The 27,681-nt window shown below is 36.5% G+C and overlaps 1 protein-coding gene across 1 annotated transcript; it reads left to right on the forward strand.

Moving 5' to 3' along the window:
• The first annotated feature begins 18,696 nt into the window (after nucleotides 1–18,696).
• LOC105531126 (C-X-C motif chemokine 3) lies at nucleotides 18,697–20,924 on the forward strand. Its single transcript, XM_011968956.1, has 4 exons — nucleotides 18,697–18,986; nucleotides 19,085–19,208; nucleotides 19,323–19,406; nucleotides 20,240–20,924. The coding sequence occupies exons 1-4, from the start codon at nucleotides 18,887–18,889 to the stop codon at nucleotides 20,253–20,255; spliced, it is 324 nt and encodes a 107-aa protein (XP_011824346.1). The 5' UTR covers nucleotides 18,697–18,886; the 3' UTR covers nucleotides 20,256–20,924.
• Nucleotides 20,925–27,681: the final 6,757 nt, after the last annotated feature.

The following is a 27,681-nucleotide window of genomic DNA, read 5'->3' on the forward strand; positions in this document are numbered from 1 at the left end:
ATTAATAGTGTTACATCATATAAAAATGGGCTGACACAGCTATATTAATATATTGAAACCTGACCTGGGTATATTAATATATTTATTACTTAAAAACTATTAATATGCTATTCATATAAATAATATTTATCACAAATTGAATGCTAATGAAGGCCTAATCAATATATTATGCCTTAAGGAAAGAAATAGTCTTGGAGATTAAAAAAAAAGACTGTTTAAAAATAAAAAGGGGTTAAGTCAACAAGAGACCAACATTCCTAAGCTCTCATGAACTTAGAAAAACATTATCAAAATATTTAAACTATTTGTGAGGCTGAGGTGGGATAATCAATTGAGGCCAGGAGTTCGAGGCTGCAGTGAGCTACGATCGTGCCACCTCACTGCAGCCTGGGTAACAGAGCAAGGCCCTGTCTCTAAAAGAAAAAAAAAATTCACACACACACACATAAAGCAAAATGAAGAGATCATAAAAGAGCAATAGAACGATATATAATCATGGTTACGGATTCTAAGAAACTCTTTCAACACTTAATATGCAAAGCAGTACACATTCAGTAGCAGTATAGAAGAGTTAAGCAACATAATTAACCAACTTGGTTTGACTGACAAATATTGGCAATTTACCCAGCAATTGCATAAATCACATTCGTCTTTCCAAAGAGAACATAGATGAGTCACAAAGAATGTATAAAAACGTTTCAAGATGTTAAAACATTACAGAAGTCATTTTCTGATCATCAAAGTTTTTTAGGATGATTTGTAACTGTCCTAGTTGAACTATGTATTCATACACTGTGTGTGATATGTTTGCTGTGGTTTATAACTCATCTCAACTTCCTACATTGTACTTCCATAATACCAGAGTCATCATCGTGACTTATATAATCATCTAGTATGATAAAAATGTTCCATAGAGATTTTTGCTTATTTCCTGTATTTTTTCTGACACATTATTTTGTAATTTTGGCATTCCTGTATTTCTTGGATTACATGATATGAGCATAATGTAATTTAATTACTCAATACTTTCCACAAAAGTTGAAACAACAGTCTTAAGAAAAGGCAAATATAAAGCTTATACTAAAAGCTAATTTTTTAAAATTTCGGAATGATGTTCTCATCTACATATTAGATGGTGCTTGGTGTTATTTCCAATAAACTTAAATAGTTATAGATTGTTGAAATCATCAGCATGTCTTTACTGCAGAATTAGAAGACAAGCAATGTTGCAGAAGGAAGTGTGCAAGCTAAGTATCAAAGAAGAATTTCATGTTTGAAGTGTGTCTTTATCCACTATCTTTTACAAAACTGATCACAATCTCTTTGTGTTGTATGCATCTTGTGAATGTCTTTTGAATTTAACATCATTTAACACCCACCATCCCTTATTTTCTACACATGCCTTGAACCTGTAGGTTACTCTTGACTTCCCACTCTTCCTATGGTAGATAGTCAATAAAGGAATCTGTACACAAGGGAGATGAAAACACCATGAGGCACACGTAAAAGCATCACAGTGATGGCAACATCCAAACTGACAGACAAGCAGGACCCTACGGGCACATGGCCTCCCATGTGGAATCCTGATCTCCCCTCCTGCCTCATTTGCTCTCCTCTCCCTGCCCATAGGATGAACTCCATCTACCTGAGTCACTTGCTGCTTCTAGGACTTCCATGCACTTTCCAATTTTCATGCCTTTGATTGCTTGATTGTCTGCTACTGGACCATTTTCCATTCCTCAGTGTTGTCCCACCTACTGGAAAACTCTCCATCCTTTAAAACTCACATAAGTAACCACCTCTTGTAGGAAAACCTCTGTAACATCTCTCACAAACCCACTCGTTAACCTGTAAGAGCTGTACGAGATATCCATCCTTGCTACCAAGACTTTGTGCATAGTTTGTCATGGTATTTACCAGGCGCTTCTAAAATCTTCTATTTGTACATTCATCTCCTGTATGGTGTTGAGAGATAAAAGGTAGCAGATTCTGTATTAATTGTCTTTGTATCTATGGCACCTAATTTCATTCCTATGTTACAATGCTGATGCTGGGAAAATGATCAATAAAAATGTTGAATTAAAGGAAGAGAGGAATTAAATTCAAGTTGAAAAGCCCTTCTAGTTAGAAAGATAACTCAAGCAGTCAGTACAGTCAGTTAAAAAACACAACTCAAATTGGCTTAATTAAAATGGTAATTACTTCATTTCCTTATGAAATATATTGGTGTTTTATAAATATTGACACATTCATCATAACAACACTTTGAAATAGAGAGTAGCGTTTACTTTGACTGATGTGTACATGAGATAAACCTGGATCCTAGAGTCCAAAAATTCTCTTCAATAACCAGTCTCACTGCAAGTCTAGCTGCCTTTCTCAATGCTGGCTTTCTTTATGCAAAGCACTGGCAAAGTTCCAAGCTATAACCCAGCAGGAAGCAAGGGACGATTTTCCCAGCCATTTCCTATCAAAGTGGTCTCAGGGGATTTTTATGACTTGGCCAGGCTTATTAGATCACTTGTCCACCTCTGAGCTATGAGGGTGGCTCAGGGTTGAAAGGAATGGCCATTACTACTTTGGGATGTCAGCTCACTCCCGGAGCTTTAGGGTAGAGTCGACCTATCTGAACCACCCAGACTGGAAGAAAGGGGAGCTAGTTTCCAAAGGAAAGCCAGGATTCTATTATCAGAAGGTAGAAGGTACTCAAACTAGGCAGAGAGGACAAATGTACTAAAAGCTAGGCCAAGTGGATGACATTTTCACTTGATGAAATGTGCTGGAATGACCAAGTGGATGCATCCAGAGATTTAATGCCACCTTCAGACATCTGCATCAATAGTAGTAGTAATGGCAACAAAACAGAGTTGAGCACAGTTCCCCAAAGCACAGTTCTCCCAGGCAAGTTCCCCAAGGCACAGTTCCCCAAGGCAGAGTAGTAAGGCACCATTGCCTAAGGCAAGCATGGTTAGAGCAACACTATACTGCCTGACCATTCCTGCTGTTTCATTCGTACTTAGGATACAGAAGCAACTCTGGATTTTGAAGGCATATTAGATACTGCCAATCAAAGCTGCAGGATACAATAAATGTGTTAGTTCGAAATGGAATTTAGAAACCAATATTTTTATTTAGCAATGACTCTATTCATTTAAAACTGGAGTTTCCATAAGTTTAATGTTTGGGCATATAGAGCTGCCATTCAGCTCATACAACGTGTCTTTGGCTAGGGGAGGCACTCATTAAAACAAGAAAGAACCGGATTATGTTGGTAGAACATCACTGCTTTCTTAATGTTCTGAAACATCAATATAGGGCTATTAGAAATTGAATTATGAGAACAGATGTATTAAAGGTGGGAAAAATCTTTTTTTACACTTCATTACATAAGCAACTGATGTTTATTATGAAAGTCATAGGCATAGCTATAGATCATTTTACAAAGTGGATTCTTGAAATATTTTATCCCTTTGGCTACCACTGTAAATTTTTTGATGGTCTATTTATCCTAAGTATTTGCTTATGCCGATATTTTGATTTGATATGGAAGTCATTAAAGCAAATATTTTCTTTTTTCTTAAGTAATAAGGGGAATAAAGGTCTGAACAGCTTCCTATTAATGCTGAAGGTAAAGTATTTTATTTATTAAAACATGATAAAGTGTCCAAACTGGGTCAGCAGAAAACTATAATCCTTATCTCAGCAACTAAGAGCCAACCAGGATGCCTACTTCCACTTCTTGCAAGATCCTAAGGTCCAGTATGAATTTCCACTGACATGATTTTGAAGGTGAAATACATTGACTTGGAATAGGGAACAGGTAGATAAATAGACGTAGACTTCATTAACTTTAAGTATATCATTTTAGTGGCACAACAGTTGTTTACATTAGTGAAATAACTTGAGCAGTTTCCTACTTTTTAGGAAAGAAAGTTGAGCTATTTAACCATAGGAATAACAAACATTAAAAAAATTGCTCTCCTAAAGCTCTCAATCACCTATCTCAGAAAAAAATTTTTTACTGTGTAGTGATTAAAGCCATACTGCATGGAGCTCAAATTCTGAAATATCAACTGTGAAACAGATGAGTTGTGTAAATTCCCTGCCCCTTCATTTCCTTGTAAATTGTAATACGGGGAAAAACCTGGTAACCACTTCCTTGGGTGTTTGAAAGGATTAAGTGCATTTTATATATATGTTAAGAACTTTGAACATTGCCTTTTATATCAAAGAGTTATTTATCATAACTATGTTCACTCAGCATCTTGTAAATAGGTAAAATGTTTCAGCTATACATTGAACAGAATTCTGAAGAAAGAAGCACAAATCTGCTAAGGTATTTTCCTTGGACTAAACTTAAAATTACTTAAATAATCTCTTAATCTTTCCTGCACTTAGTAATTTTTCTCCATTAAGTAGGTATGCAGGTGTACATCCATAATTAGAATATTGAAGTCATATTTTTGATGTTAAAGGAATTACTGTTATATTTCTGAGCCACTGATTATTTCAAGAAAACAAAATATTTCCAACTAAGAATCTCAGAAAAATTAAATAACAAGTTCTCAATTACCAATGAGTTAGTCATATATGTTATAAATGAGATTATCTTTCATTTCTTACTTCCTTTTCAAAACAAATTAATTTTCCTTCAAATTTCTGTGTGTGTGTGTGTGTGTGTGTGTGTGTGTGTGTGTGTGTTTCCCATAGGACAGTACTGATGATCAATAGGGGAAAAACAAAATGTAAATTCAGAAATTTGGTCACTTATATATCTTTTGTCATAATCAAGATGAGCCATCTTTACTTTTATTCACATTTTGCAGTTAAAATTGCTGAAACTGGATTCAGAAAAAGTCCAGTAATTGTATGAGACACCAAAAAATTCATTCCATTTCCTTCTAAGAAAAAATAAAAAGTTAAAACAAAAATATTGTATTACAGGGTTTTGTTTCGCCAAAGTTCATTTCCATGTACAATAATTTTTTCCCCAGGTCAGTCAGCTTAGGTAATATGGAAAAAGTTATTTCTATCATATTTAAAAAATTATGTGTGGTGTTTAATATGTATTGGTGTTTTACTTCTTTGGTACCGATGAAAATCAAAGGCGATAACATATTATATGTCATCTATCAGTAATTACTGAGGTGGAAATTCCTACCCTGGAGCACAATACAGGCAGACTTTTTTTGTTGCACTTTATTTAATTGGTTTGTGGACACTGTATTGTTTAAAAATTGAGGATTTCTGGCAACCCGATATTGAACAAGTCTATTGACGCCATTTTTACCAAAACATGTGTTCATTTTGTATCCCGGTGTCACATTTCGGTAACTTACAACATATCGAACTTTTTCATTATTATTATATCTGTTATTATAATCTGTGATCAATAATCCTCGATGTTACTATTGTAATCATTTTTGGGATTCACGAACTGCACCCAAATAAGACAGTTAATTGATAAATGTCATGGCTGTTCAAAATGGCCCTTCACCATCTCTACATTTCCTTTGGCCTCTCTATTCCCTGAGACACAGTGATATTACATTTGGGCCAATTAATAACCCTATAAGGGCTTCCGAATGTTCAAGGAAGAAACACGGTTGTGTATCTCTCAACTTAAAACAAAAGTTAGAAATGATTAAACTTAATGATGAATGCATATCAAAAACCAGGATGGGCCAACAGCTATGCCCCTTGTGCTGGAATTAGGGAAACACAACAGCATCAAAAGAACAAAATAAAGAACAAGTAACTGGTTCTAAAATATGGAGGTCTATAAATTGTCTAACAAAGAATTCAAAATAACCATCTTATACTAGCTCAATGAGTTCCAATAAAACACAGAGAGACAAGTAAAAATAATCAGGAAAGCAATATTTGAACAAAGTTAGAAGCTCAACAAAGAGAAAGAACCCCCCATAAAGAGCCAAACAGAAACTCTGGAGCTGAAGTATGACTAAAGTGAAAAGTCTCCTAAAGAGTTTCAATAGCAGACTGCATAAAGCAGAATACAGAATCGGTTAACTCAAAAACAGATCATTTGTAATTATCTAGCCAGAAGAACAACAAACAAACAAACAAATAAATAATAAGGAAGACTATGGGACTTATGGGTGCTATCCAGCAGATCAGAATGTTATAAAACAGACACACAAAAAAAGTTTTAACATGTTTAAAAATATGGAAAGAACATTAAGTATATTTTCTGACCATAGTGGAATGAAACTAGAAATCAATAAAATGAAGAAGTTTTAAAAAATTCAGAAGTACATAAAAACTAAGCAAGAAAGCCTTGCACAACAAGTGGGTAAAAAAATGATCAAAAAGGAAAATGAAAATATCTTGAAGTAAATAAAAATGGAAACAGAACATGCCAAAACTTATAATATTCCACAAAAACAAATCTAAGATGAAAGTTTATAGTATAAATACCTGCATTAAGAAAAAACAAAGATCTCGAGAAGCAATCTAAAGTTACACTTCAAGAAATTAGAAAAAGAAAACAAAGCTAAAGTTAGATAAATGAAGTAGCAAAGATTAGAGCAGAAATAAATGAAACGAAGACCTGAAAATAGTCTTGTAGTCTTACTAATAGAAAAGACCAATAAAACTACGAGTTGGTGTTTTGAGAAGGTAAACTAAATTGACAAATTTTTAGCTAGACTAAAAATGAGAGAGGACTCAAATAAACAAAATTATAAATAGAGACATTACAACTGATATCACAAAAAATATACAGAATCGTAATGGACTACTATGAACAATTATACACCAAAAATTGAATAACCTAGAAAAAAATGTATGAATTCCAAGAAACATACAAACTATAAAGACTAAATTATAAGGAAATAGAGAATCTGAATAGGTCAATAACAAGTAAAATGTTTGAATCACTAATCATAAATCTCTCAACAAAGAGAAGCCCCTGAACCAGATGCCTTCACTGGTAAATTCTACCAAAGTTTAAAAAAGAGTAATACCAATCCTTCTCAAAACTCTGCAAAAAATTAAAGAGGATAACATAATTCCCAACTCATTTTATGAGGTCAGCATTAGTTGGATACCAAAGCAAAAAAGAACAGTATAAGAAAAAAAAAATTCAGGCCAATATTTCTAATAAACATAAATGCAAAAAATCTCAAGAAAATATTAGCAAACTGAACTCAACAACACAGTAAAATAATCATACATTATAATCAAGTGGGATTTTTCCCTAAAATACAAGCATAGTTTTACACATGAAAATCAATAAGTGCGATTCTCCACATTAATAGAAGGAAAGATGAAAATTATATGATCATCTTAATGGATACAGAAAAATCATTTTGGAAAATTCAATATTCTTTCATTACAAAAACTCTCAAATTTGCCAGGTGCGATGGTTCATGCCTGTAATCCCAGCACTTTGGGAGGCCGAGGTGGGCGGATCACAAGGTCACGAGTTCGAGATCAGCCTGATCAATATAGTGAAACCGTGTCTCTATTAAAGAAAAATTAGCTAGGTGTGGTGGCACACGCCTGTAATCCCAGCTACTCAGGAGACTGAGGGAGGAGAATTGCTTGAACCCGGGAGGTGGAGGCTGCAGTGAGCCGAGATCAAGCCACTGCACTCCAGCCTGGGTGACAGAGTGAGACTCTGTCTAAAACAAACAAACAAATAAAAATTTTCAAATTATGTATAGAAGAAATGCTCCACAACATAAAAGCCAGGTATGACAAGCCCACAGGCAACATATTCCCAGTCGTAAAAAGCTGAAAGCTTTTGCTCTAAGGTGAGGAAGAAAACAAGAATGCCCACTCTTGCTACTACTGTTCAACATAGTTACTTAAAACCCTGGTCAGAGCAAGTAGACAAGAAAAGGAAACAAAATGCATCTAAATCAGAAAAGATGTTATTTATCTCTGTTTGCAGATGCTGTGATCCTATGTACAGACACCACTAAATACTCCACCAAAAACTGTTAGAACTAGTAAATGAATTTAATGTAGTTGCAAGCTACAAAATCAATATGCAAAAGCAGCGGCATTTCAATACACTAACAACAAAATATGGAAAGAATAGTGTCAAAAATAATAATATACTTAGGAATAAACCCATGGAGGTGAAAGATCTGTACCATAAATATTATAAAACAGTGATAAAAGAAATTGAAGAAGACATTAATAAATGAAAATCTATCTCCATAGATTAGAAGAATTAATGTTAAAATATCTGTACCACTTAAAATGATCTACAGACTCAATGAAATCTCTACCAAAATTCCAACAGCATTTGTCAAAGAAGTGGGAAAAACAATCCTAAAATTCATGTATCACAGTCGATTTGAGCTGTTTTAACAAACCATAAGATGGACGGCTTATAAACAATAGAAGTCTATTTCTCACAGTTCTGGAGGCTGGGAAGTCCATGATCAATGCACTGATAGATTCAGTGGCTTCTGAGGGCGGGCTCTCTGGCTTAGATGGTGACTTTTCACTGAGTTCTCACATGGAGGATGGGGCAAGGCAGCTTTCTAGGGGCTCTTTTATGAGAACATTAATCCAACTCATGAGGGCTCCAACACTCACGACCTAATCACATTACAAAGGCCCTATTTCCCAAAACCATGACACTGGTGATTAGGGTTCAATATTTAGGGAGAAATAAATATTCAACTTATAGCAATATGAAACCACAAAAGACCTCAAATAGCCAAAACAGTCTTGAACAGGAACAAAACTGGAGGCATCACACTTCCTGATTTGAAACTATACTACAAAGTTATAGCAACTAAAACAATATGATACTGACATTAAAATAGAGACAGAGATTAATGGAACAGAATAAAGAGCCCAGAAATAAAGTCAAACATATAAAGTTAACTAATTTTTGACAAGGGGGCCATGAACACAAAATAGGGAATGAATGACCTCTTCAACAGATTGTGTTGGAAAAACTGGATATCCAAATGCAAAAGAAGGAAATAAGACACTTCTCTTACACCATATACGAAAATCAACTCAAAATGGATTAAAGACTTAAATGTAAGACCATAAAGTCTCAAAACCCCTAAAAGAAACCAGGGACAAAGTTATTTTCATTGGCCTTGATAACAAATTTTTGGATATATCAAAAGACATACAAATGACCACAAGGTATATGGAAAGTTCAACATCACTAATCACCAGGGAAATGAAAATCAAAACCACAATGGGAGACCAGCTCACACCTGTTAGGATGGCTACAATTTAAAATATGAAAGAAAATAAGTGTTGGTGAGGATTTGGAGAAAAGAGAACCCTGGCAAATAGTTGAAATGAATGAAAATTGGTACAGCCATTATGGAAAACAGTACAGAGTTTCCTCAAAATACTAAAAATTGAACTACCGTATGACTCAAGAGTTGCACTCTGGGACTTATTCTAAGAAATTTAAAATTGCATCCTGAAGAAATATTTGCACTCCTATGTTCATTACAACATTATTCACAATAGCCAAGATATTGAAACAACCTAAATATTCATCAATAGACCAATAGAGAAAGAAAACATGCAATATGTATATACACACCCATACCTCCTACACATACATATATATACATATCTATATATATAAATATCTATATACATAGCTATATATACATATCTATATATACATATCTCTATACATATCTGTATATATACATATCTATATAAAATTGAACGTTATTCAGCCTTTAAAAAAGAGGAAATCCTGCTATTTGTGACAATGTAGATAGACATACAGGATATCATATAAATGAAGTAAGTCAGACACAGAAAGACAAATCTTGTATGGTCACACTTACATGTGGAACCCAAAATAGTCAAAATCGTAGAAGCAGAGAGTAGAATTTTGGTTGCCAGGTCCTTGGCGGAGAGGTAAAAGAGGAGATGATCAAAGCATACAAAGTTTTAAGTTCTGGAGATCTACTATATAACCTAGTGCCTCTGGCTAATAATACTGTGTTTCATGCTTAAAATTTCCTAAGAGCATAGATCTTATGTTAAGTATTGTTACTCCCACCCCCTACACCCCTCCCTCAAAATGATAACAATAAAAAGGGGCTGGAGGAAACTTTGGGAGATGAAGGTGATGTTTATGGTCCTGGTGGTATGTTGGTTTTACATGTCTATACTTATCCCCAAACTCATTGAGTTGTATACTTAAATATGTATAGCTGTTCGTATGTCAAAAATATCTCAGTAAAGTGGTTTAAAGAAAAAAAAATTGGTCACAAAGTGATGCAATATAATTTTATTAATAATAACAATAATACTGATATATCTGAGAACAAGGCTGAAAAATGGTTAAGACATAAGGCAGTGCAATTGAAGTTTCAAAACACTCTACACAAGCAGCCTAGGGACGCTCATAGCATAGGCAATGTGAATTTTCTATTAGCAGATTGATGCAAATTCAGATCTTTTCGCCCTGACATTCCTCATTTAAGGGATGAGGAATCTCATTGTGCCTAAAATTCTTCTGTGGAGAGACTATCCTTGATTCTTTATTACACGCTTGTATTAAAATGCTAAATACAGTGGCTCGACCACCCAGACAGACTAGAATTTTGCAGTAAGGTATTCATGACTGAGGTCAGGTCTTTTTCTGAGAAAAAATAAAATTTAGTATGAGGAAATGCTAGAAGGAAAATGGAGACATTTGGAAAAGGTAGGTGGGTGAAGAGGAAAAGGCCCCTCGACACAGATTAATCATGGACCAGCCCTGCCTATTGACTTCTGGGGCCACTGCTCTTGGTTTCACTATAATACCCAGGATTTCACCCCAAAAAGCACATGGCCAGTTACCTATGACCTATCCAGTATTGGAATAAAAATGATCAGCATTTCAAAGGCAAACAGACTTCACACATTTCTTTGTCTGGGTGGAGCAAGAAATTAGGCAGGTAGAATAAACAGGTGTGGCTTTGCATTATGTTTTATATTAACTGAACCTACAGGAAATAAGTACCTTAAGGAATAATGCCTTTCTTTACAGTAATTCCCAGAATAGCGTTCTGGAAAATATTACTCCTGGAGAAGCTATTTCATTTTCTCTTTATGAGCTCAATAGAAGTATACAATTATTATTTCTAAGAGTTCATCTCTGGTGCTTTTGCCTATTTCACCTTTTGCACACATTCACCTGCCATTAAAACAGATAATTTTGTGCTTATAGGAACATCGAAAGAAGAGGAGATCTGGAGTAATCCCTAGAAAATTTTATGTACTATTTATTCATCTGTGCTTTTAAAGGGAACACCCAACAGTATATTTTCTTTCAGGTTAATACTGTGTTGTTACACGAATAAGATGGCAAAATGATCATGAGAAACCAGTGTAAATCACAAGGAGTGAGACGGATATTAGCAAAAGATCTTCATGTTCCAGGATGTCAGACTTCCTGTAGAAATTCCCATTTTTGTGTGTTCCCTTACTTATTTTTCACTTTACAACACTCTATTGCTTAAAAACACAGGATTTAACTTTTTAAATTTTACTTCAATTTCCAGGATAAATATGTAGAATGTGTAGGCTTTTTACATAGGTATACATGTACCATGGTGGTTTGCTGCACCTATCAACTCATCATCTGGATTTTAAGCCCCGCATGCATTATGTATTTGCCCTGATGTTCTTCATCCCCTTGCCCCTGACCCTCTGACAGGCCCCGGTGTATGTCCTTCCCCTCCCCAAACACAGAGTTTTTAAACAAAGTTAACGAAAATCATATATTTCCACAATTTGAGAGCCAAACTTATTTCTGTGAAGACGATTAATATTGATAAACAGAAGAGCCAGCTTTGCATTTACCATATTTTCAAAGAGGCAGTGAAGATCGTTCTTAGAATTTCCCCACCCAAAGTCAATTTAATCTAACATCAGATATGGCTGTGGCCCTCAGAGATCTTTTAAGCCTTTAAGAATGTATTGTGGCTGGGCACGGTGGCTCATGTCTGTAATACCAGCACTTTGGGAGGCCGAGACAGGTGGATCATGAGGTCAAGAGTTCGAGACCATCCTGGCCAACATAGTGAAACCTCGTCTCTTCTAAAAAAAAAAATTAAATAAAAAATAAAATAAATAAAAATATCTGGGCCTGGTGGGGATTCTGTTAAGAGTCTGTCCACCCACATTCTCCAGTCATACACAGATGCTAATATGCGCACATTAAGCATTATTTGACTGAAGACATTTATTTCTATGTATAACATACAGATAGTAAATGACACACAACCAAGCTCTTGTTTCCCCATTTTCACTATAATTTCCTCCATTTCACTATAATTTCCACTATAATTTTCACTATAATTTCCATCCAATTATAATGTGTAATTGGATCTCATATTTTTTGTGTCTTTAACTACTTCAAAAATGTCAATCAATGACCTAGCTCAGTAAAACACCAGTAGAGCAACTCTGAAATCGGTATTGTATAGAAGTCTCTACTGAATATATGGACAGAACCCAAAAGGAAAAAATCAAAAGAAAAATATTTCTGACCAAGAAATTGGACAATAATGAACATTGAAAAATACTGTGGATCGGCCAAGCACAGTGGCTCACTCCTGTAATCCCAGCACTTTGAGAAGCTGAGGCACGTGGATCATGAGGTCGGGAGTTCGAGACCAGCCTGATCAGCATGGTGAAACCCCATTTCTACTAAAAATATAACAATTAGCTGGTCACGGTGGTGCACACCTGTAATCCCAGCTACTCAGGAGGTTGAGGCAGGAGAATTGCTTGAATCTGGGAGCCGGAGTTTACAGTGAGTCAAGATTGCAGCACTGCACTCCAGCCTGGGCAACAGAGCAGGACTCTGAATCAAATATATATAAACACACACTACAGATAGGAAACTTAAGATCAAGGTTTTATGATGATTCAAACTTTTCTTAGATGAAATCTGTGTTTCTATGCTATGCATGCTATTTTCACTTGTGGTTTATACATTCATCTCCTAACTTCCTAAATTTTGTTTCCAGAATACCAAAGTCATAGTGATGTTTTAATTTTCAAAATAAATTTCTTAGGTAATAATTTCCAAGGGAAGTTTTCTCATTTGCTTATCCTTTTGCAAGTTTGGCCATCCTACGTTTTGGTTTTTTCATAATATATGATCATTATGTTATTTATTTAATGGATGCCACTTCCAGAAAGTTTAGGAACCAATCTTAAGAAAATGAAGAGGCAAAACAATTTATAAAAACACTTTTAAATATAAATAATTGCCCATTCTTCCACCCCCCACCCAAGAAAACAGACCAAAGCTAAAATATTGAATGATTCTCAGTGTTTCTTGAAAGATTTTAAGTATTTGTATACTGATCATATCATGAGGTTATTATGCCAGGAATAGAAAAATAAATGATCTAGCATTGCAAAAGAAAGTAGACAGACTAAATGAAGAATTTTATGTTAGAAGTTGGATTTGATCCAACTTTATCTCTTCTACTAAACCTATCACTGTGCTTTGTATGCACATATTAATTTTAAATGTATCGGAAGAAAGAGAAGCTGCCAGACAAGCAGTCTCTGGGAGGCTAAATAGAGAGGCTGATCACGAATCCAGCACACACCCTGCCCAAGGACTTCGGAGGTGGACTGATTGAGGAATTTAATGTCATGTTCACACACCTTCATTCTTCTCCCCTCAGAGTCAGAGTCATTACATTGGAAGAGATGAGTATAGGGAAATAGGGACGGCAGTTGTGAGGAAGAAGTTCCTAAGTCAGTTTGGGGCAGAGCAGGGTTGCCCTCCTTATTTGAGCATGGTTATTTCTCATGATGGAGCAGTGCCTCAGTTTAGACTTCTCCAAAATGCAAAGTTTGAGTCATGAGCCTGCCATGCAGGTCATTTATTTGGGGACATATTACCAATGCAGAGGACTTGAAAGCTGGGAAGAACAAAATAGGAAAAGAGGACGTGGGCAGCTGGAGGTCAATTCTACTGGGGACCCTCTGAAAAATGGTGTAGAATTTCTGACCAAAACATGCAAAATGGGGAAACATTTATCCATTGACTCCAGTTCCTCTTGTGAAAGGGATGATTCCTGGCAGCAACAGAGAAACACTGGGCCAGAAAGTGAAAGACACCTGGTTCAGCTGAGGCAAGGAGTTTCCAGGTGACATCTGCAGGCAGCTCGTGCTGTAGCAGTGACTGGAGAACAGGTGGCCTAGGAGATGTGAGCACCAAGATTTGACTGTATGCCAGTTTTGTAAGGTTCCATAATAATTACAGGACAAATGGAATTTAGCCACCAAAGCTTTCATTTTTAAAGATTCTTCCATTTCTTTAAGAATTGTTGCTTGAATGAGCTTAAAGACTGCATAAAATCCTGGCATTCAACTCTTGAACAGAAATTATGCTTGGAGAAACATTTATTCTAACGAGACAATTTATTTTTGTAGTCAACAGCATTATAAGCTTTGGCTTATGAAGATCTCATTGATACAAGTGGCATGTACGGAAAAACACCACCAGCACCACCACCAACAACAAATCCTCTGCTTTATACTTCATTTACAAAAACAAGTGATTTTGATGACATTTTCCTCAGGAGTCAAGTTCTGCATAACCTGCAAATGTCCACTGCGTCTTGACATGTTTCATTCGCTTTATTCTCTTGGCGCTCTTCTTGTGTTGGGTCTGGAGACCATGATAGCAAACACTTTCTTATTTTCTTCAGTTATTAGAACTAGAGGAGAGATCTGGACAACATAATGCTGAAGGAAAAGTATTTAACTCTATGAATCATGATGAACTGTCCAAAGTGCGGCACCAGATATTTTGAATTTTCATATTTGAGCAAATATATACTAAATAAAAATTCAATTTCCTGTCTAGAAAGCTAGCAGGTAAAACTTGCACGTGCTGTAATTTCTTTTTGGTGGTATTCTAAATGGATTTAGAAAAATAAACTTAGAAATAAATGAACTTATTTTGGAACAATTTTCAATTCACAAACATGGCAAAGATCGTACAGTGTCTGTGTGTCCTTCATCCTGCTTCCTCGACAGTGAACCATTTACAACACCACGGAACACCTGTCAAAGCTAAGAAACCACCAATGACACGTTACTTTTAACTAAACTCCAGACTGAGTTGCGTTTCACCAGTTTTTTCATTAACGTCTTCTTTCTGTCCCAGGATCCTATCCAAACTACCACACAGCAATGAGTTGTCACGTCTCCAGTTTCCTCTGGACTGTGATGCTTTTTCAGTCTTTTATTGTTTCATGACCTTGATAGTTTTGAAGAACACTGATCAGCTTTAAGACTCTTCAGCATGAGTTTGAAGAAGGTTTTTTATCATGACTAGATTTGGGTGATGAATTTTTGGAAGTCGTACCAAAGAGGCATCCTGCTTAGGCAATTCTTATGACATCATATCAAGCCGGTACATGATATCCACATGATATCACACTGAAGATGTTTGCCTTCATCATTTTTTTTTAAGAAGTAGTTTGTCAGCTTTCTGCTTGGAAAAGTGATTATTTTATTCTTCAGATTTGGGCACCTTAAGTGAAGATAATGAGCTGTATCAATGCCACAGGAGAGAGTTACACAGTTAGTGAAACAAAACTACAAAGATAGATTATCATATTGATTTATTTTCATTTTAAAATATGTAAATTTAAGCCATTCAACTAGGTTAAAAACAAATACATTTTTAAAAAATCCTTCCTTTCCTTTAAAGTACTAATTATATACCATAGTGCATTTTTACCATAGTTTAATGGTTAAGAGTCATTTTCTCTGGGTTTGATTTCCAGCCGCAAGGATGTGTGAAGTTAAGCAAGTGACTTAATATCTCTGAACCTCATTTCCTTTGTTTGTAACCGTTAAGTTCCATACCGATAACAATTTGTATCTACTTCACAGTATTGTTTGGAAGATTGAATGAGTCAATATTTGCAAAATGCTTAGAAGAGCATAAAATAAATTATTTGCCCCTTGTCTGTGGTGCAGAGGTTTATTAACTTGCCCATAGTATGAAGCTACTAAATAAAAAAGCAGTGTGTTCCATATTTACCCAGAATCTTGTGAGCTCTTATCATTTACCTTATGTTTTCTGAAGAAAAACAAACAAATTTTTAGTGACCTGTTAAAGTTTGTTTCATAGACAAAAGTGAATAGATTTAGAGAAAATGAACTCTTCATGTCTTGCTGATTTTTCTAGTTTTTATAAAATGAACATGTATTACAACAATTAAAAAACAAAAGGTTTTTCAAGTTTTAAAGAATCATTTTCGTATTTCTGGGGCAGTTTTCCATCAAATCTCCAAAAAAAAAAGAGTGATAACAAGAGGAGTAACTACACAAACTTTCAATTATACATGAGCTAGTCACATGTTTTCTAACCTTTAGGTTATATGTCATTTCCTGCTTTCAAATACACATTTGAATTTCCCTTTAATTTTCTTGGTTTTTCTCTTAGGCTCATACTCAAGTATTTTTATAGGTCCTTTGTGTTGTACATCTTTTCCGATAAATAAGATAAGTTTTTTATTCCAACTCCTTTTTTATAGATGAAGTGATTGAAAGTCTACAAAACAAATCAACGATCCATCTCAACAATAAAAAATGTCTCCCCATCTAAGTGCATCTCCTAATAAAGTGCAGACTTGTCTTCCTTTCTGAAAGCCTTCCTAAATTAAAAACATTTAACTTTTTTATTTTTTAAAAATTCCTAACTGAACTTTATTTTTCATTTATAAGTTTGCAGCATTTATTACAGCTTGAAACTGCAGAAGACATTTGGGACACTGTATTTTGGCCTCCACTGGGTGAATGTTTTTTTCTGTATCTAACCTTCCTTTCAAGGAATTTAAGTAGTCAGCAAGATGTGAGAGAGGAAAGAGAATGGAGCATATATATTACCTATAGTGTCTATTTTAAAGTAACAGGATGTTTTAGCACACCTTTCTATCCTTTGTCCAAGATTATTGTAAGGACATCACAGATACCTGTGAGCACCAGTAACTACAAGACCATTTTGGAAACTGGGATTGTGGTGTTTATATGAACATTCTTCTTTCTAGGTTCTGCTTTGATTTCTTAAGGACTCACACTGCCTTATATCAGTTACGGACAGTTAAGGACAGTTGGGTGGCAGTAAGGGATACAGAAAATTTTAAACGTGAAAAACACTGGGGAGTAAAACTTTCCATTAGATTCTTCTTTTTCCTTTACAGAATTCATAGCAGGTTGAGTTTTAGTTTAGGAAATGTCAGGAAAGAAATAGTGTTTTGAAAATGAAAATAGTCCATTTCATTTATTTGACAACCATTAATAAGGCACTTAATCCATGATGTCCCTTACAAATGTTAACTCGTTTCTCATAACCACCTTGGGCTAGGCACAGAGAGGTTTAACAACTTGCAGGTGATACTCTGCAACTAAATACGGGCAGCAGAGTTGCAAGCTCTGTGGTTACGGGCAAGGACTCTTACCCCTGGAGCTGGGCTGTGTAGAGCCCTGTGCTTCAAGCAGCTGCCACTCCTGTCTGCTCTCCTCCATCCTACTCCACGTCTCAGAGACGTCTGAGAGCAACTTGTAGAATCACACTTAAACCCTCTAAAACCTAATGACATTTCAAAATTAATTATCTAAAACTGTTGAAAAAGGGACAAAGGTGTCAGGTTAAAAGACTGAAATGCCAGACCAGAAAAAATGGAGCCCTGTTAATGTTTCCAGAGAAAGAGGGCCCATCACTGAAGACCAGAAAGTTCTATAGCAATTGGAATGTGATTTTTTGTGTGATCTGGTGTTTAAATGTCATCAGCAGGCAGCTGTTTGCTTCTCCAGTGGGAATAGTGCTTGCACACCAGATACCAACTCTCCAGTGTCATTTGCAAAGACAGAACCAGAAACATTGAACTCATGAGCCTGCTGGACCCTGCCCCTCCACAGCTTCAGAGTGACAGCCAGTGTCATATTTCTAGATCGAATCTGAATCCCTCCCACAGGGAGAAGATCTCCAAGGGATTTAAGAAGTTCCAACATTTCAGAGGGAGAAAGGAAGTTATGCAGGAAACTAAAGAAGAGGTCATGCTATACAGCCCTGGCTTCCACTGACAGTAATACTGGATTCAACTTTTGACACTGATAATCTGTTGCCACCAAATGGAGGACGTAAAGAAGATGTTCTAAGTGTGATTAGAGCATATGCAAAAAAGGAACAAGCAGAACATTCTTCTCTGGAATCTGAGATGATGGCTGTACTTTCACAGAGAACACTGATGTTAGATGTACATGAAATACGCTAAACCGAAAATGAGAGAGGCAGAGACAGGGAGGTTAACATAGAGGACACACTATACGGAGAGAGGATAGCTGAGGTAAAACTCGCCTATCTCCGGGTCCCCAGCAAATCTGATAACTGAGGAGACAAAGCTCTCTTCCTCTAAAGAAGTCGTGCCTTTCTTGTCCTGGTTCTCACTGGTCCCCCCAGCTCTTTCCTCCAACCCTACCCCATAAGCGGGGGTCATCAGGGACCTAAGGGCCCCCTCACAGGCTGTGTCTCCAGCGAGGTTTCCTCACTGCCCCTCCAGGAATTTGGGGCAGAAAGTGAATATCACAAAGTCCCAGAGTCCACGGGAGTTACTCTGGAGGGAGAGGTTCAGTCGTCACCAGTGGGCTCCCCCTACCGGTACCACACTCTACCCCGGGGGCGGGGCCGTCGCCTTCCTTCAGGACTCGGGATCGATCTGGAGCTCTGGGAATTTCCCTGACCCGGCGGCTTCGGGCTTTCCAGCCTCAAGCATGCATAAAAAGGGTTCGCCGATCTGGGGAAGCCACAGAGCCCGGGTCGCAGGCACCTCCCCGCCAGCTCTCCCGCTTCTCGCACAGCCTCCCGATCCGTCTGCTGAGCCCCATGGCCCGCGCCGCGCTCTCCGCAGCCCCCAGCAATCCCCGGCTCCTGCGGGTGGCGCTGCTGCTCCTGCTCCTGGTGGCCACCGGAAGGCGGGCAACAGGTGGGTCCCGTCCCGCTGGGGTCCCCGGGTCGGACGCTGCTGGGGTGGGCGCCCCGCGCCGACAGTCCCGCTCAATCAGTGAGTCTGTTCTTCCCCAGGAGCGCCCGTGGCCACTGAACTGCGCTGCCAGTGCTTGCAGACCCTGCAGGGAATTCACCCCAAGAACATCCAAAGTGTGATTGTGAAGGCCCCAGGACCCCACTGCGCCGAAACCGAAGTCATGTAAGTTCCTCCCCGCGCTGCCGCTGTCACCGCCAGGGTCCCCGACTCTCCCGCTGCCCCAAACCCTGTGCCCAGCCCGACCTCCTGCCTCATGGAATTCCCTTCTCTCTGCAGAGCCACACTCAAGAATGGGAAGAAAGCTTGTCTCAACCCCGCATCCTCCATGGTTCAGAAAATCATCGAAAAGATACTGAACAAGTGAGTTGTAATTTCCATGTACACAGGCGACTGGACCGTTGGTCAGAAATACTGGCATCTGTCCCCTAAAAATAAAATCGGGGCAACCCAGGAGTTAGCTGAAGGACTAGAAATTGTAATTATTATTTTCACAATTAAAGTTGCCATTAAGGTTACTAGTCTGCTCTGATGCCAGAGGATATTTCCGTATTTCAGTGCCCGCCATTCCCAGGCCTAACCCCTACTGAAATAAGTGAGGGTAAATGTGCCTTCCTAGAATACCAAGTAGATTTGACTGACAATGCTAAAATGCCCCCTGCCTGTTTGGAGAGGATGTTTACCTCAGTCCCTAAGGGGCTTCAGACCTAAAAATGCAATGTCTGATTTGGCCACTTCTGGCCTCTCAGTCTTCTTGGTGAAGAGCAGAAACTTTGCAGTGACACCCCCAGTGAGTTCAAGGCTAGGAGCCCTGTCAATCTTATTTAATCTCTTTGAGCTTTAGTAAAATAGGTTAGATAATGATAGTTATTTCATAGGGTTGTGTGCAGCTTAAGGGAGATCATGAATGGAAATTTCTAACCCAATGTGACAGTGACCAATATGTTTTGGCTTTTCAAACCAAGAATCTAGTTGAGTCCACAGCCACCTCTTTCTTGAAAAAAAAAAAAAAAAAGTAGTATTCAGGAGTGCAAGTTTTCTGCTATAGAGGGCAGTGGGTACAGGCAGACCTTCCCTGAGAGGAGGGCTGGGTGAGAGTCTGCATGGGGACATCCCTCCAAGCAACTTCAGCCACCAGAGTGACAGAAGAGCAGCCTTCCTTAGCACCTGCAACAGTAACCCTTTTCTCATCACAGGGGGAGCACCGATTGACAGGAGTGAAGTAAGAAAGTTATCAGTCTAACATTGACACTTCCTGCAGGATGGTCTCTGCCCTTACCAGAGCTGAAAATGAAAAAGAGAACAGCTGCTTTCTAGGGACACCTGGAAAGGACTTAATGTGTTTGACTATTTCTTATGAGGGTTCTACTTATTTATGTACTTATTTATTTATGAAAGCTTGTATTTTAATATTTTACATGTTGTTATTTAAAGATATGAGTGTGTTTCATCAAACATAGCTCAGTCCTGATTATTTAATTGGAATATGATGGGTTTTAAATGTGTCATTAAACTACTATTTAGTGGGAGACCATAACGTGTTAGGCACCTTGATAAATGATAGGTTGGGGAATTGGAGGGAGGGGGTTGGAATGTAAGCAATGAGTGGATCACTGTTAGGGTAAGGGAATGTATGTTCACATCTGTATTTTTATATTTTTTTTAAAGAAGAATGTCAGTTGTTATGTATTGAAATTATCTCACATTATGTGTTCAACATTTTTATGCTGAAGTTTCCCTTGACATTTTATGTCTCGCTTGTAAGGCATAATGCCTTGTTTAATGTCCATTCTGCAGTGTTTCTCTTTGCCTTGGAAAAGAGGAGTTGCCATTACTGTTACATTTTTACAAATGACATGATAATAAAAGTTTTATGAAAAATGTGCTTATGTGGTTTTTCAAAAACTTCTTCTTGATGTTGAGCTCTTCCCAGGCGCCCAAGGTGTTACACAGTTAGACTGCAGATTCTATCTAAATCTGTGCCTCCTTCTAGCTGGCATTTCCCTTATATTTCTCTTACTCAAAATGGACTATCTGATGCTTTTAGAAAGTACACACTACCCCCCAACTACTTTGATAATTCTAATTTTATATAACATATAGCTGTTTTTCACACTGACCAATTTGTTACTCAAAATTAGTTCTTTACAAACTTTTGAATGTTATTGATATTTTAATATGGGCCTCTGCTAAATCTGCTAGATGCTTTTGGAAGCGGTTTTTCAAACACTTACGCAATTCTTTTCCGTTTAATGAGGTTGGCAACAAAAGGTAGAAAAGTTGATTCTGCTTAGAACTAAAAAAAATTGTGATATTTAAAGAATAATAAAGACCTATTGAGATACTGTAATGTAAAATATATGACAAAAATAGCACGAAAGACAGGTTGGGAGATAAATGGGTTTAGACTCTAACATGTCTTTTCAATTGTTAGAGAAAGTATTAAGCAAAAATTGTAGCAAGAACAAATATTGTAATTTGTAGGGCAACAACTCAAAGGAAAATGCAAAATTTTGGACTTAATCTGAAACGGACATAAAATGGTATAATAGAAAATACCCGACTAATACAAAAGAAGACAGAAATGCAAGAATAAGCCAACACAAGGATCAAGGGCAGAAGAGACACAGCTTTACAGAAGAATTGCTGATAATATGAGTATAGTCTCTTCCTTCCTGAAGGTGAAGCGTAATTCCCCTCTCCAAGTGTGTGTAACTAAACTTAGTGACTGGATTCCAAAGAAAAAATTAAGAAAAAGGGAAAACAATTACAGTGCAGAAATTTGGCAGACAATCTTCACCAAGTGATCAAGGTTACTGTCACCAGTTATGGCATGTGAGTATCACTCATCCCCTGATATATTGTGATGGAAGGGCACTTCCACTCCGTTTAAGTGCTTCCAGAAAATGCATAACCTTTATATAATCATAACAAAGACATCATAAATATCTGAACTGAGGGATGTTTTACAAAGCTCCTCATAAGTACTCTTAAACACTGCCAGGGTCGTGAAAAACAAGACAAAACCAATAACTTGTCACAGATTTGAGGAGACTAAAGTGATATGGGGACTAAATACAATGTGGTATGTTGAATTAGATCCTAGAAGAGAAAAAAGGACATTACTGGAAAATTGATGAAATGTGAATAAAGACAAGAGTTTAGTTAACAGCAATGTACCAATGTTAATTTATTAGTTTTGTCAAATGTACTACAATTATGTAAGATGTCAACATTAGGGGACACAGAGCTAAAGGTCAGATATAGAAACTCTCGGTGATCACACAAATTTTTTGTGACTCAAAACTTATTCCAAATTTAAAAGTTTATTTTTCAAGAGATAGGACAAATACAATAGCAGATAGTAGACTTAGATACAACTATATTAAGAATTCTAGTAAATTTAAACAGAATAAACACTGCAATTAAAAGTCAAACATTATCAGACTACATAAATATGACATGTTTATGCTTCTTGAAAGAGACACACTTTGAATTATACCTGTATAGGAGGATGAAGTCCTAGTGTTTTATACCACTGTAGAATGACTATAGTTAAAAGTAATATATAGTTTCAAACAGCAAGAAGGATATCAAAAGTTCCCACACAAATAAAGGATAAATATTTGAAATGATGGAGATGTTAATTACCCTGATCTGATCTGTATACATTATATACAGAAACATTACTATGTACGCCATCAACATGTACAGTAATTATGTGTCAATTATAAAAAGACATTAAAAGTGAAAACAAATTGGGCTCCAGGTTTCTAGAAATGAAAATAATTAATAGTGTTATATCATATAAAAATGGGCTGACATGGATATATTAATATATTGAAACCTGACCTGGATATATTAATATATTTATTTCTTAAAAACTATTAATACACTATTCATATAAATAATAAGTATATTTATTGAAAATTGATATACTAATGAAGGCTTAATTAATATATTATGCCTTAAGGAAAGAAATAGTCTTGGAGATAAAAAAAGATGGTTTAAAATAAAAAGGGGTTAACTCAACAAGAGACAAACGTTCCCAAGCTCTTATGAACTTAGAAAAACATTATCAAAATACATAAACTATTTGTGAGGCTGAAGTGGGATAATCAATTGAGCCCAGGAGTTGGAGGCTGCAGTGAGCTATGATCGTGCCACCTCACTGCAGTCAGGGTGACAGAGCAAGGCCCTGTCTCTAAAAGAAAAAAAAAATTCACACACACACATAAAGCAAAATGAAGAGGTCATAAAACAGCAATAGAACGATATATAATCATAGTTACGGATTCTAAGAAACTCTTTCAACACTTAATATGCAAAGCAGTACACATTCAGTGGCAGTACAGAAGAGTTAAGCAACATAATCAACCAACTTAGTTTGACTGACTTCTATTGGGAATTTACCCAGCAATTGCATAAAACATATTTGTCTTTCCAAAGAGAACATAGATGAGTCACAAAGAATGTATAAAAACGTTTCAAGATGTTAAAACATTACAGAAGTCATTTTCTGATCATCAAAGTTTTTTAGGATGATTTGTAACTGTCCTAGTTGAACTATGTATTCACACACTGTGTGTGATATGTTTGCTGTGGTTTATAACTCATCTCAACTTCCTACATTGTATTTCCATAATACTGGAGTCATCATAGTGACCAGTATAATCATCTAGTATGATAAAAATGTTTCCATTGAGATGTTTGCTTATTTGCTGTATTTTTTCTGACACATTATTTTGTAATTTTGGCATTCCTGTATTTCTTGGATTACATGATATGAGCATAATGTAATTTAATTACTCAATATTTTCCACAAAAGTATAAACAACAGTCTTAAGAAAAGGCAAACATAAAGCTTATACTAAAAGCTAATTTTTTAAAGTTTTGGAATGATGTTCACATCTATATATTAGATGGTGCTTGGCGTTATTTCCAATAAACTTAAATAGTTATAAATTGCTGAAATCATCAGGATGTCTTTACTGCAGAACTAGTAGACTAGCAATGTTACAGAAGGAAGTGTCCGATTTAAGTATCAAAAAAGAATTTCATGTTTGAAGTTTTGTCTTTATCCACTATCTTTTACAAAACTGATCACAATCCCTTTTATATTGTATGCATCTTGTAAATGTCTTTTGAATTTAACATCCACCATCCCTTATTTTCTACACATGCCTTGAACCTGTAGGTTACTCTTGACTTCCCACTCTCCCTATGGTAGATAGTCAATAAAGGAATCAGTCCACAAGGGAGATGAAAACACCATGAGCACAGGTGAAAGCTTTGCAGTGATGGCAACATCCAAACTGACAGACAAGCAAGATCCTACAGGCACATGGCCTCCCATGTGGAATCCTGATCTCCCCTCCTGCCTAATTTACTCTCCTCTCCCTGCCCACAGGATGAACTCCATCTACCTGAGTCACTTACTGCTTCTAGGACTTCCATGCACTTTCCAATTTTTATGCCTTTGATTGCTTGATTGTCTCCTACTGGACCATTTTCCATTCCTCAGTGTTGTCCCAGCTACTGGAAAACTCTCCAGCCTTTAAAACTCACATAAGTAAGCACCTCTTGTAGGAAAACCTCTGTAACATCTCTCACAAACCCACTCGTTAATCTGTAAGAGCTGTACGAGATACTCATCCTTGCCTCTAATACTTTGTGCATAGTTTGTCATGGTATTCACCAGGCTTTTCTAAAATCTTCTATTTGTACATTCATCTCCTGTATGGTGTTGAGAGTTAGAAGGTAGCAGATTCTGTATCAATTGTCTTTGTATCTATGGCACCTAATTTCATTCGTGTGTTACAATGCTGGAAAAATGATCAATAAAAATGTTGAATCGAATGAAGAGAGAAATTAAATTCAAGTTGAAAAGCCCTTCTGGTTAGAAAGATAACTCAAGCAGTCAGTACAGTCAGTTAAAAAAAAAAAAAAAACCCTCAAACTGGCTTAATTAAAATGGTAATTACTTCATTTCCTTATGAAATACATTGGTCTTTTATAAATATTGACACATTCATCATGATAACACTTTGAAATAGAGAGTAGCATTTACTTTGACTGATGTGTAGATGAGATAAACCTGGATTCTAGAGTCCAAAAATTCTCTTCAATAACCAGTCTCACTGCAGGTCTAGCTGCCTTTCTCTGTGCTGGCTTTCCTTTATGCAAAGCACTGGCAAAGCTCCAAGCTATAACCCAGCAGGAAGCAAGGAACGATTTTTCCAGCCATTTCCTACCAAAGTGGTCTCAGGGAATTTTTCTGACTTGGCCAGGCTTATTAGATCACTTGTCCACCTCTGAGCTATCAGGGTGGCTCAGGGTTGAAAGAAATGGCCATTACTACTTTGGGATGTCAGCTCACTCCCGGAGCTTCAGGGTGGAGTCAGCCTATCTGAACCACCCAGACTAGAAGGAAGGGGAGATGGTTTCGGAAGGAAAGCCAGGATTCTGTTATCAGAAGGTAGAAGGGACTCAAACCAGGCAGAGAGGACAAATGTACTAAAGGCTAGGCCAAGTGGATGACATTTTCACTTGATGAAATAATCTGGAATGACCAATGGATGCATCCAGAGATTTAATGCCACCTTCAGACGTCTGCATCAATAGTAGTAGTAATGGCAACAAAACAGAATTGAGCACAGTTCCCCAAGGCAGAGTTCTCTGAGGCAGGTTCCCCAAGGCACATTCCCCAAGCACAGTTGTAAAGCACAGTTCCCTAAGGCAAGTATGGTTAGAGCAACACTATACTGCCTGCCCATTCCTGCTGTTTCATTCGTAATTAGGATACAGAAGCAACTCTGGATTTTATAGGCATATTAGATACTGCCAATCAAAGCTGCAGGATACAATAAATATGTTAGTTCAAAATGGAATTTAGAAACCAATATTTTTATTTAGCGATTTCTCTATTCATTTAAAACTGGAGTTTCTGTAAGTTCAATGTTTGGGCATATAGAGCTGCCATTCAGCTCATACAACGTGTCTTTGGCTGGGGGAGGCACTCATTAAAACAAGAAAGAACCGGATTATGTTGATAGAACATCATTGTTTCTTGGTGTTCTGAAAAATCAATATAGGGCTATTAGAAATTGAATTATGAGAACAGATATATTAAAGGTGGGAAAAATCTTTTTTTTACACTTCATTACATAAGCAACTAATGTTTATTATGAAAGTCTTAGGCATAGCTATAGATCATTCTACAAAGTGGATTCTTGAAATATTTTATCCCTTTGGCTACCACTGTAAATTTTTTGATGGCCTATTTATCCTAAATATTTGCTTATGCCGATATTTTGATTTGATCTGGAAGTCATTACGGCAAATATTTTCTTTTTTCTTAGGTTATAAGGAGAGTAAAGGCCTGGACAGCTTCCTATTAATGCTGAAGGTAAAGTATTTTATTCATTAAAACATGATAAAGTGTACTAACTGGGTCAGCAGAAAACTATAATCTTTAACTCAGCAACTAAGAGCCAACCAAGATGCCTACTTCCACTTACTGCAAACTCCTAAGTTCCAGAATGAATTTCCACTGACATGATTTTGAAGGTGAAATACATTGACTTGGAATAGGGGACAGATAGATAAAAAGATGTAGATTTCATTAACTTTAAATATATCATTTTAGAGGCACAACAGTTGTTTCCATTAGTGAAATAACTTGAGCAGTTTCCTATTTTTTAGGAAAGAAAGTTGAGCTATTTAAGCATGAGAATAACAAACATTAAAAAAAATTGCTCTCCTAAAGTTCTCAATCACCTATCTCAGAAAAATTTTTTTAACTGTGTAGTGGTTACAGCCATACTGCATGGAGCTCAAATTCTGAAATATTAACTGTGAAACAGACGAATTGCATAAATTCCCTGCCTCTTCATTTCCTTGTAAATTGTAATACGGGGAAAAACCTGGTAACCACTTCCTTGGGTGTTTGAAAGGATTAAGTGCATTTTATATACACGTTAAGAACTTTGAACATTGCCTTTCACATCAAAGAGTTATTTATCATAACTATGTTCACTCAGCATCCTCTAAATAGGTAAAATGTTTCAGTTATACATTCAACAGAATGTTGAAGAAAGAAGCACGTATCTGCTAAGGTATTTTCCTTGGACTAACCTTAAAATAACTTAAATAATCTCTCAATCTTTTCTGCACTTAGTAAATTTTCTCCATTAAGTGGGTATGCAGGTGTACATCCATAGTTAGAAAATTGAAGCCATATTTTTGATGTTAAAGGAATTGCTGTTATATTTCTGAGCCACTGATTATTTCAAGAAAACAAAGTATTTCCAACTAAGAATCTCAGAAAAATTAAATAACAAGTTCTCAATTACCAATGAGTTAGTCATATATTTTATAAACGAGATTATCTTTTATTTCCTACTTCCTTTTTAAAACAAATTGATTTTCCTTCAAATTTCTGTGTCTTTTTTTCCTCCCCATAAGAATGTACTGATGATCAATAGGGGAAAAACAAAATGTAAATTCAGAAATTTGGTCACATGTAAATCTTTTGTCATAATCAAGATGAGACTTCTTTACTTTTATTCACATTTTGCAGTTAAAATTGCTGAAATTGGAATCAGAAAATATCCAGTAATTATACAAGACACCAAAA

This window comes from Mandrillus leucophaeus, unplaced genomic scaffold, assembly GCF_000951045.1.
Source record: "Mandrillus leucophaeus isolate KB7577 unplaced genomic scaffold, Mleu.le_1.0 Scaffold868, whole genome shotgun sequence".
Classification (NCBI taxonomy): Eukaryota; Metazoa; Chordata; class Mammalia; order Primates; family Cercopithecidae; genus Mandrillus; species Mandrillus leucophaeus.